The sequence below is a fragment of the Lithobates pipiens genome, unplaced genomic scaffold (assembly GCF_037356315.1).
Source record: "Lithobates pipiens isolate NorthernLeopardFrog02 unplaced genomic scaffold, aLitPip1_a1.2 Scaffold_13, whole genome shotgun sequence".
Classification (NCBI taxonomy): domain Eukaryota; kingdom Metazoa; phylum Chordata; class Amphibia; order Anura; family Ranidae; genus Lithobates; species Lithobates pipiens.
Window position 1 is genome coordinate 422,086,548 of NW_027507718.1, and position 12,321 is coordinate 422,098,868.

Below are 12,321 nucleotides of genomic sequence, written 5' to 3' on the forward strand. Positions count from 1 at the left end.
TAAGGCCTTTTAAAGAGGATCCTCGGCCTGTTCTAAATAAAAAAAAAAGCATCTTAAAATACTGTAGCTGGTAACTTTTAATAAAGGGACACTTACCTGTCCAAGGATCCAGTGCTGTCCTCACCCGCACTGCTTCTTCACTGGTCTTTAAGGCCCTAGCAGCAACATGTTTAGTGTGAGAAGCTGACTGTGACGGCTTCACAGCATGCATGCTCAAGCGGTGCTTTGCTGTGTGAATGGTCCCACAGCCTCTTGGGACCTGTGCCATGTCCCAAGAGGTTGTGGGTAATGGGGGGGGCTGAACTTCAAGTGGAATTGCTTAGGCGATCTACAGGAAGTAGGATCCAAAATAAGGTACCCACTCTGCCCAACCCGTAAAAAAAAAAAGGGTCTAAAAGTGTTGGAGGAGGGCATAAAACAGTTCTGATTTTAAAGGGCTTCAAAAACATTAACAGAATCCTTAAATAAAAGAACATCATCCTTATCCTCATCCTCAAAAAGAACTGTTTATTGAGAGCTGAGATAGATTGATCCACTATCGGAATTGCCCATTCTTTTTAAATCCTTTTACATAGGAAAAAGCTCAGTGTGAAAACATTTTGGAGCCTGGATGACAGCTGGCTCTCAGCAAGGGGCTAAAAGTGAAAGGCAGATGCACCAGCCCAGCGCAGAGAGCGATGACTGATGCCGTGTACACACGACCGGACTTTCTGAAAAAACTGACTTGGCCACACACAATCACACCAAAGTCTGACGGATTCGACCGTGATGATATACGACCAGACTAAAATAAGGAAGTTCATAGCCAGTAGCCAATAGCTGCCCTAGCATCGGTTTTCGTCCGACGAACTAGCATACAGACGAATGGATTTTTCGACCGGACTCTAATCCGTCGGATAGATTTGAAACATGTTCTAAATCTAAAGTCCGTCTGATTTTTTCAACAGCAAAGGTCAGACGAAGCCCACACACGATCGAATTGTGCGACGGTTTCGTTCCGTCGGACCTAGTCTGCCGGAAAGTCCAGTCGTGTGTATACGGCATGACAGTCAACACTCTGCTCCAGGAAGCTATTTGGCACAAAGACATAGCTTGAACCTCATGGAATAAAATCCTCTGCTACCTCTTTTACAAAAGTGCTGCCCTCAATAATATCTTCAAGTAAAGAAGGTTCTGCTTCCTGAATAGGTTTGGGGGAATAGAGGATGTGTATTATTTCTGAACTTTGAAAACCGAAGTCTTTAGAAGTGACAAAATTGTACAAGGAATTCAGATATAGGTTGAGTTACTGAAACGGGAGAGTGCAAAATCTGGTGCAGCTGTGCATGGTAGCCAATCGGCTTCTAAATTCAGCTTGTTCAAATAAGCTTTGACCAAAAAAACGAAAAAAAAAAAAAAAACAGTGGTTGGTTTCTATGCAGAGCTGCACCAGATTTTGCACTTTCCAGTTTTAGTAAGTCAACCAGAGAAATCTGCTTTTGTCAGACTGTCTGCATGGTGCGTGGATGGGAGGAAGTTGCAGTCAGATGAGAGCAGCTCTGTCAATTTTAAGACGTTGCTCCAGGACAAAAGATTAGCTATGACCCTGAGCAGTATTCTGGGTTTCCAGTAGGTCAGCAGCAGAACCCATCTTGTTCTGGCCTTTAGTCCAAACCCCCTTGTACCATTTCTAGTGAGGGGATCCCCAGTGGGGTGCTCATGGTTTAGGAGGGTGGAATGGGGGGGTTTTGCCTGTTTGGGGAATGAGCTGGTATAACCCAAGTATTGCCCAAGTTCCTGCACCCGTTCCTTAGTGGGGTACCCATGTTTTTTTTAGAGGGCGGGGAATGGAGGGGCTATAACCAAGATGTGTAAGGTAAATGTGTAGCGCTAATGGGATATTATACGTTGTACCACATCTCAGATGTAAGTCTGAGAAATGTGTGCACTATAAGTATAATAACAAATCGCTGTGACGAAATGTGTAAAAACGAAATAAAACTTGGTATGCAAATGATGCGATTAAAAAAAATCGCATGGGCAAATATAATAGTTGTGTGTGATTCTAAAAGTAATAAGTGAGCGCATATAATAGTGAGTGCACTCACACAAAGTAAAGGAAGTGCTCAAATGGCAGCAAATTGTCGGCTAGAAAAACAATCAGTGTATCTGTTGACCAAATGATTAAAGTAAATGTCTATTTCTGAAGGTATATGCTGGGACTATAAATAATAGTCCAAGGTGTGTACTTATAGATAGTGCCCCAAACACTTACACAATCCCGATGTGGCTCAAAAGTCGCACAAAATAACAACTAGCAGTAATTAAGACTGCACTGACATATATCGAAAACAGGGAATGGGGTTCACATATAATGCAGTGAAATCACTGTGAAAAGCTGGTACAATTATGTGAAATATAGTGCAAAGTATAGTGATAAATGATAATGCAAATAAAAAATAGACAATAGTATATATCAAAGTGCAACAATGAAAAAAAAAAACTCTCGTATTACCCCCATCGCACATGCTTCAATACACTCCAAGGAGTTAAAGCACAGTGCTATGGGCCCAGGGAAGGACTAGAAGCTCAGACTCACTGCTGCAGATCAGACTTTCTCCAATAGCAGGATGTTAGGGACAATTCCCATGCTGGCTTTACCTTCTTAGGGTGGTCATACCGAGAGGGCCTACAGGGATGGGTCACACCTTTGGGGATTGCCAAAGCCATGGACCTGTATAGCACCCTGTGGCTAACTCCATGCATGTGCTGAAAATAAGCGCCAAATGCAGAGTCCTACAGGCCATCCCCATGTCTTCCATCCAGCAGAGCCTTGGCACAGTCCCAATGGTATGCCTAAGATATCCGGAAGCTGTGCCATTAGCCTAAGACACCAGTGCACATCTGGTACTGGAAGAAGGAACCAGTAATCTTGTTCAGGCAAAAGAAATATCCATCACCAAAAAACACTAGAAAAAACTCAGGAGTGCTAGGGGTGATATGAAGGTCTATACAGCTCTGTTTTGCCAGTATCTAGTCACCTGAAGGTAGCTGCATATAACCCAGTTGTCTCTGACTATACCTGTGTCTTGTATTGTATGAGAAAGAAACATGGATTTCCACTGCTGTACCTTTCTTCCAAAATTGTCAGCTACCTCTCTGACATTGGTTTTGGGCCACAAAATCAACAGACTGAAGCCAAAGATAACCAGGACTGTAGTATTTTTTGAAGGTCAGTAATGGCAGCATATGTTATTCTTTTCGTATGGATTTCCTTTACACAATGAACCTTCTGGCTTGTGCCGTGGTTGGAATTTGTATGCTTCTTTTACTATTAAAGGATAAGTTCACCTTTGGAAACATGTTACATGTTCCACCTATTTTTAGGGTGGAACATGTAACACGTTCCCACTGCTGCAGCCGCATGCCCCCTCTCCCTGTGACGGGGGGAAGTTCCCCGTACTAGCTGTCACTTTTTGAAAACAGTGTGGCCATGCGAGGTTCTGCCCACACGGCCACATCATTCACAGAACAGAGTTCTGTATATGAATGAACTACAAGTACAGATATCCTTTGCGGCTGCCGGCTTGTAGTTCTCAATTAACTACCATTGCATGGTTGAGCGCTATGGCAGTTCATTGATGCTTCCTTTCAGCGTGAAGCTGCCCACTCATATGATGTACAGGTAGACAGTTTACACTGACAGTCTGTAGGAGACCTACATGGCACCAGCGATCTGCTGATTAAATAAAAAATACAGAACATTTAGGATGCATACTTTTTTTTAAATATTTGTTGATTCAACGTTCTATATTATACTTTGCCACAGAGAATATGTTCACACCATATACCTAAAAGAAATTATTTACTTGCAGCTCTCCTGCGGTTGAGAAATTACAACTATGCATCAGCTGCTACTAGGGCATGTAATTTCTGTACAGAGACTGGCCACATGGTGACCTTAAGTCCATTAATTGTGAAATATCATCTGTTTTATATTTTCTAAAGTTCTGGATGGATCCAGACTTGAGATTAGCCTGCATGTTCACTACAGCAAGGTACAGAGGTTCTACACAGGCAGAAGATCTCTATAATGACTTTGGGACTAGACTCACTTGACAGTAGAGACTATAGCAAAAGCAGTACTGTGCACCACATATGGAACAAGGCTGTATGTATCATACAAACTGTCAAAATTGCTCCCAGTTGCAAGATTCTTGCTTGAGGCTACTGAATGATTCCCATAATTATAACACACTTCCAGTGTTTCCATTAAAAACGTAGCACTTGATTGTGCATGAGAGTACACAGTCCATGTATCCATAACACCAGATTACAGAAGAAGGCAGGGTTTACAAAGACATATTCAGGTTATGACCATGTGCATTACTCTGGGGAATGCATTTTACACATATCTGGTCTTGTGTATCCCCCAAGTGGTCACTAGTAGTACTGCAATAACTTCCTTTGATCAGATGGACGGTTGTTTAAAGCAGGGCATTTTACAAGCATTGTGCTCAATTTATTGCAAATGTTTGAAGAAATGTTGTAGACAGGTTTGAAGGCATTTGGGCGGAAGAGCTGCAAGAGCAATGAAAACCTTTACAAATCCCTTGCTGGATAAGATATACATCCATCATATTCATTCTCCTCGGCCTCCTAATTTTTTCCCCACATGTCATCGTTCCCACATCACGATTCTGGTTGTTGAGTCCACCAGTTCATACACACAAAAAAAACACTTTATCCTTTAACCAACTTTTGTCTTCCTTTTCTCCACTAAATTCTTCAAAAAGAATTCACCTAATAAACAAAATAAAGGTTAGTTTTTGATACAGCATTTCCCTTTCCACTGTCATAAAAATATGAGGTCCTCCAGCTTAAAGTGGTATTAAAGTGTTACTAAACCCAGGACCCTGCATTAACTATATCTGGTCTCCCCCCAGTACACACAACATGGAAATGCAATTATTTTAGTAAATATAAACTGCTAAATACCTTTTCTCTTCAGCGGTATATAGCAGTCTTGTGACTTTCAATCAGTGCCTGGTTAAAGCTTGTAGGAGTTGTCATACTGTACTGGCTGTCCTATCAGGATGCAGGACCCCTGACCCTCTGTCTGTACAGTGCTGATTGACCCGGTGCTGACCACATGCACTCTCTCAAGAAAAAAAGAAAAAACTCTCTAGCAATACATCCCAAACTGAGCATGTGTAGACTGACTATACTAACTCTGTCTTATCCGGACATGTTTTGGGGGCAATGCAAAAAAGGGGAGGATCTGTGCATACAGGATCAAACAGCCTTTTTACACACTGCAGAGGATTAACCCCTTAGGTTCCACAGTGAGTATAACAAGCATGTTATGCTGCATATACAGTCTGATTTTACTGTTGTGGGTTTAGTAACACTTTAAACCCAAAAGCAAAAATGTAATATATTTCAGCTCACCAATCCTTTAATGTCATGGCTGCATGATTTTCACCTGGTAATTCTCCCATTAACACACTTCCTATCTTAGGGTACCTCCACACATTTGGACAGAAGAATTGTTAAGCCATGGAGAGGGCAGCGTTAGATGCATTAGCAAATTTAGATTAACTTGACTAGAAAATTAAAGCCAAACTCCATCTAACACATTTTAGGCAGTTACAGCACATGCTTTGTTGGGATAGAGTTTTTACATAAATAAATAAAAGCTGATGATTGTAAGCACCCCTGTCAGTGGTAAATGGTTTGTCCCAACCCTCTAGTTCATTGATCTGCAATTAGCGGACCTCCAGCTGTTGCAAAACTACAAGTCCCATCATGCCTCTGCCTCGGGGTGTCATGCTTATTGCTGTCAGAGTCTTGCTAGGCCTCATGGGACTTGAAGTTCTGCAACAGCTGGAGGTCCGCTAATTGCATATCCCTGCTCTAGTTGCTACTATTGCTGCTGCTGTGAGGCTCCATTCACACCATGGTGTTCCGTTTTGCAGCCAGAATCGCAGCGATTCTGCCAGTGATTCGGAAACGCCGCAAATCACAGGACAGCCTTTGCGATCCCCGTTACTTTGAATTTTGCCACAATTGTTGCCTGACGATTTGCAGTAAAATTGCGCAGGACCCCCGACGCCCAAAATAAGGATAAGAAATGGCACCAGGTGAAAATAAGGAAAAAAACGAATAAAGAAAGCTAATGCAGACAGCATATCTAAGGATTAGTAAACTGTAATATAATAGGAATTCTGCCATGCCTGTAAATTCTGTATCTTGGGGTACAGTACAGGACGCAGGAATTGACTCTTATGCCGCGTACACACAACCAGACTTTTCGACGGATTAGGTTTTCCTACCCAGTGTTTCCAAAATAAAACACTCCCACCCTATGAATCTTCAGTTTTTTAGCAAGCAGTAAGGAGATCCCAGAGGAGAGGGACCTGTGTCATGTACTTTACTGTAAGACAGGGATCTCCAAAGTACGGCCCTCCAGCTGTTGCAGAATTGCATGTCCCATGAGGCACTGTAAAACTGACAGTCACAGACATGACTACCAGAGGCATGATAGGAATTGTAGGTCCTGAACAGCTGGAGGGCCATGGAATTTACAGGTACATTAAACATAATTAACCGCTACATGTACATGTGTCAGGCGCAATTGAGAGTTCTAATGGCATGCATTCTAACGGGCAGAATAAATTAATATTGCCAATGGAATCCATTAACGCTCAAGCACTTGATGGGCCTAAACGTGCATGCAATATGCAGCTTTGGGCACATTTTTTAAAGCAATTTTTTGCCAGTTCTGGCATTCAGGGGGCTAAACAGCCACCCTGTGTGCATAAGGCCTTATTATTATTATTATACAGGATTTATATAGTAGCAACAGTTTATGCAATGCTTTACAACATGAGGGCAGACAGTACAGTTACAATACAATTTAATACACTAGGAATCAGAGAACCCTGTTCGTTAGAGCTTACAATCTAAGAGAGCGGGTCAAGAGATACAAAAGCTAATAAATGTGGGGGATGTGCTGATGGAGAAAACAAATATACAGTTGTTAGGTGGGGGCAGGATAGGCTTTTCTGAACAGGTGAGTTTTCAGGGATTGTCTAAAATTGGATAGAGTAGAAGATAGTTGCACAGATTGCAGTAGGGAGTTCCAGAATATCGGAGAGGCTCTGGAGAAGTCCTGGAGGCGAGCATGAGAGGAGGTGATAAGGAAGCTAGAGAGCAGAAGGTCTTATGAGGAATGAAGAGAACAATTAGGTTGTTGTTTTGAGATTAGGTTAGGCATGTATCTAGGGGCAGAGTTGTGGATGGCTTTGTAAGTTGTTGTTAGTATCTTGAATTTAAAAGTAGAATTATAGGCAAAACTTTTTTTTTCCATTTTGGATAGAGTAATGGAGGGTTATGACTCCCCCATTAAGAGAGAGAGTGAGAGGAAACCCCTGCAAATTAAGGGTGACCCCCAGGTCACCAGAACTAGTCACCCAATTGGAAGATTTCCCTGCTATTACTTTTCTGGGGACAACCCAAAATTTGAGATTTTCTTTTGCTTTCAATGATAATGATAAATAGGACAAATAGAGAGAGCAAATGTCCTTAACACGGACACAGGTAGGAATAAAAGATGACAGGTGATCTAACTCATCTCCATTCTGTCCAAAATTCAAAAAAAGATTTGCCTTTAGTTATACTTTAATATGTTGGGTGAGCAGAAGACAGTGGAGGGGTCGGCAGAGAAGAGTAGCAGACACGGAGTGGTTGGTAAGGTGGATAAATATGGCAGCAGCATTTATGGTGGACTGAAGGGGGGATAGCCTATGTAAAGGTAATCCAACGAGAAGGGAGTTACAGTAGTGGAGGTGGGAGATGAACAGAGAGTGAATTTTGAGCTTTGTGGTGTCATTGGTTAAGAAGGGAGGTATTTTGGAGATTTTGCAGATGTTGAGGCAGCAAGATTTGGGCAGTGATTGGATGTGGGGCCAAAAGGATGGTTCAGAGTCCAGGATTACACCTAGAACCTTGGCATGTGGGGACGGGTTGATAGTCAAGTTGTTTATCTTAAATTTCTCACATTCAAAATCAATAGTTTCTTCCTCCATAAGGGGAGGATAGAATAGAGCACCAGTATACCCCAACAGAGACTCCATACTATCAGATTGTTCCATAATTTTCTACCCGGCTCAGTCAATTTTTTTAATTGAAAGGCCACCCACAGATCAACATTGCCTGATTCATCAGGGATCAGACCAAATATGAGGCATGTGTGATCCCTCCAACAGCACTGCTGGACATACCTGCTTTAAAGGATGACCGAACCAGAGGTCCACTAGCTGTGTAAAGGAATCCTAATTTGTTGCCTACTTCCTCCCAATATTTAAACTTTTCAGGAGTGACATATTCTTCAACCTGCAGATGACATAGAAATAGCAATCAAGTTTCCATCTTTCAACTGCCAAGGCTATGCAGTAAGTGAAAATCAGTACATTTATACCATTTATTTTATCCTCAATACCTTATAATCATTCAACTCCAATATATGTTTGTTACGTGTTTCCATCCACGCATACAACTGATGATGAGATCTGCCAGCAGATAAGATCATCCAATCCTGGAGTTCTCAAAAGAGTATTTTTAGGCTCCATGCACACTGGCTTAAAAATCGAAGAATGCTTCTCTTTAAAATCAATTAATTCTTTCACACTGGGGCGGTGTGCTTGCAGTGCGGTGCTTTGGAGCATGTTTGTAAATAAATAAATAAATAAACCACATCAAAAATGCTCCTCTCCATTGAAACGAATTGGAAGCACCTCAAAATTGCCCCACAGCGTTTTTCGTGCAGTTTTAGAGTCACGTGCCCTTTAAAAACCTCACTGCAAACGCCTCAAAAGTGGCACAAAAGCAATGCGTTTTGCGAAGCAGTTTTGCCGCAAATCAGCGTGAAAGGCCTAAGGTTGCGAAACACTATATTTATTTATCTCAGAAGTTGTTTATTACCTTTAGATGACGTTTCGTTGGCTGCATATACTGGCCAAGGGTCAGACAGTCCACATCTGCTTCTCGGAGAGCTAAAAAAGATAAGGGGATTTGTATACTGATGTAAATGTGCATATGAGAAAAGTGAGAACTGCTTTCTTTCCATTTCCAGTGGAAGAATTACTTCTATATAATTTAATATAATTAAAGTCAAGCACAACATTTTGAAATATTGCAGCATAGCAGTCATTAATAGGGGGGAGGGGGGGGGATCCTTCATCCATCAGTTTGTGTGGATGGAGGATTCGGCTCATTTGTTTTTCGTTCGGCCCGCTGGCTGAACAAAAAAAAACAAAACTAAAAATGTTAATTGCAGCACAAAAAACTGCTGATGTCAATGCTCTCGTCATTGCAGCATCTAAACAAAGCTAGGATTTCACTTAACCACTTGCTTACTGGGCACTTAAACCCCCTTCCTGCCCAGACCAATTTTCAGCTTTCAGTGCTGTCACACTTTGAATGACAATTGCGCGGTCATGCTACAGTTTTCCCAACTTACATTTTTATCATTTTTTCACACAGATAGAGCTTTCTTTTGGTGGTATTTAATTGCTGCTGGTTTTTTATTTTTTGCTAAATAAAACAAAAAGGGACCGGAATTTTGAAAAAACAAAACAAAAACGGTTTCATAGTTTGTTATAAAATTTTGAAAACAGGTAATTTCTCTCCTTCAGCGATGTGATCTGATGGGGCTGCACTGATGGGCACTGATAAGGCGGCACTAATGGGCAATGATAAGGCGGCATTAATGGGCAGCACTGATCTGTGGCACTGATTATTAGACAGTGATGGGTGGCACTGTGGGCACTGGTAGGTGGCACAGTGGCCACTGGCAGGTGACATTGGTAGACGCAGCTGTGGCTTTCTGAGTGAGGGACCAATGTCCCTCTGACAGAAGCCGGCTTTTTTTCCCCTGACACTGTCAGCGTGAGGGAAAAAAAATAAAAGAGATTACCGAGCTTCTGTTTAGATCACGTGATCAGTCGTCATTGGCTGACAGCTGATCACGTGGTAAGGGGCTGGGATCGACCCCTTATTGGGATCTGTGATCAGCCAAGTCTCATAGACTCGGTGATCACAGACTGCGCTTGCTCGGGAGAACATCCAGGGACGCCCTCCCGGCGAATTAAGGCGGGCACCAAGTAGTTAAAGTGGATGTAAACCTAAAAACATTTTTTTTTTAATGAAGACTTCTACCTGGTACAGTAGAGAATGTCAAGTCATCTGTGTCCAGTATTGCCATGAAGAGTTATGGCCTGTACCCATGATCCGAAAAGTGGACGAAAAATGCCGCTTTTGAAGCGATTGTACTATAATCGGATTGTTAGTTCAGAGCTTTATGAGAGCCGATTATGACAGTTCACCCAATATTATCCGAACAAACACAAATTTTTTGATCGTATGATACCAGATCGAACAATTTCCATTTCGTACCTTTAATAACCTCTCTATTTTCGATATGCGACTAGCATGCAAATAAAGAAAATAGAAAAAAAAAAGGTCTGTCGTCTGATTTTCGGATTATGTGTATGGGCTATTAATCCAGCTCTGAGCAAACCTCTTTTCCTTTTGTAGTAGGATAAAAAATGACACACAGATAAGTTTGTGTCGCCACATCCCCCACTGCTGTGACTGACATCTGATTTCTTTATCTCCTGCATGGTATATGTGCAGAGAGAGAATGTCTACAATTCCAGCTTCACATCCCCCTCCTTTTTTCTCCAGCTCTCCCAGGATTGGCTGCTCGACACCTCACTCAGCATGTGGTGCCTTTCCTGAGTTTTGACTGGATGTTACTCAAAACTCGTGAATAGCGTGTAGAGGTGGGCAGGGAGTCTTGTGACATCACGACTCCGCTCACCCAGCTCCAGCAAAGAGACCCACCCACCGATTCCAGAGTTTTGCAGGGCTCCTGCTGCTTAAGGGTGTGATATTTGCAAGGGCCAGGGATACATGCAGGAGGCTTGCATGTATATATATACACATAAATACTGTGCCATTAGTTTATACTGGGTGAGTGGTGGGTTTACATACACTTTAAAAGCCTCTTGCGGTAGGCTAGAAACACTTGAATTGCTACAGAGTCAAGGGCTTGTCTATTGCTACCTGTACATATAACAATATTTATCTCATACCTGTCATTGTCTCATACACTTGCTCATCTGTCTCTCCTAAACCCAGCATGATGGAGGTTTTTGTTACAATGTCTGGATGGATATGTTTTGCATGCCTCAAGACACTTAAAGACTGTTCAAAATTAGCCCGAGGGTCACGAACATACCTGGAAGATTAAAGATAGACAGTTCTGTGCAATTAAAAGAAAATGCATAATTTTTTTTTATTATGTAAAATACCTTTGTTCAAAATAGTGGTTTCATTTTTAATCAGGTAAATGTAAAATATTGAATATGTAATCAAAATGCTGTATTTGCAAATAGGACTTATAATAGAGTAATTTTCATCTGAATATACAGGTTTTGGTTCCTGTATTGGCGGGGTCTGGGGAGGGGCCACGGGCAGAGACAGGGGTGGGGCTGAAGGAGGGACAAGGGGTGGAGCTGAAGGGGGCCCTGTCAGGTAGGCTGTACAGGGCCCTGTCAGGTAGGCTGTACAGGGCCCTATCAGGTAGGCTGTACAGGGCCCCATGATTTCTATCAGCGGCCCTGTAAGTATGCATGTGCCAAACCTGGCCAATCCTTGCAGAAGCTAGAAATCAACATAGTAGACACTGCTACTACAGTGATCTCTGCTGTCTTCTGGATCTCTTGCTGAGCGGCTTTCCTGCTTTTTAGTGAACACAGTAGGTTTGGTCGATCAGCATGGCCACAATGAAGAGAACACTTTGCACTTTCTCAATGAATGTAAAGCATTCTCTGATTGGACAAGGTGGAGAGTATGATGTCACTGCCCCACCTCTCCACCTCACCCAATCAGAGAACTTTGCACTCATTGGGGAAATGTTTAGAGTTTTCTGAATGGCATACGTGGTGAGCAAGGAACCTCCTCTACTGATTAGGCACCTGCGCAGACGCTCAGCAAGGGACCCAGAAGACAGCAGAGATCACTGTAGCAGCGTTACCTACTACATTGATTTCTAGATTCCATAGGAATTGCCACATGTATACTTAAACATTGGTACAAGCTGGACCAATATAACTATGCCAAATTCTCCATACCTAAAGTTCAGCTTTAAATTGAACAGCTGTAAAAGTTTTTAGCACTCTTTTTGAAAAAAATTAAATAAAAAATGAGTCAGGTTTTGATCTGTCAAGTAAACAAATTTCAGCTAACAGTGTGATGACCATGACACAATAAGCT

At 42.1% G+C, this 12,321-nt stretch overlaps 1 protein-coding gene across 1 annotated transcript in view; it reads right to left on the bottom strand.

Annotated features, from left to right (window-relative positions):
* Positions 1-4,477: 4,477 nt before the first annotated feature.
* The window catches only part of LIAS (lipoic acid synthetase), a 34,322-nt gene continuing 26,478 nt past the window's right edge, over positions 4,478-12,321 (bottom strand). Inside the window, exons 8-11 of the mRNA XM_077477624.1 lie at positions 11,139-11,284; positions 8,965-9,035; positions 8,265-8,376; positions 4,478-4,782 (exon numbers count right to left, since the gene is read on the bottom strand). Coding sequence (XP_077333750.1) covers positions 4,730-4,782; positions 8,265-8,376; positions 8,965-9,035; positions 11,139-11,284 — 382 coding nt within the window. The 3' untranslated portion in view covers positions 4,478-4,729. The remainder of the gene's footprint in view (positions 4,783-8,264; positions 8,377-8,964; positions 9,036-11,138; positions 11,285-12,321) is intronic.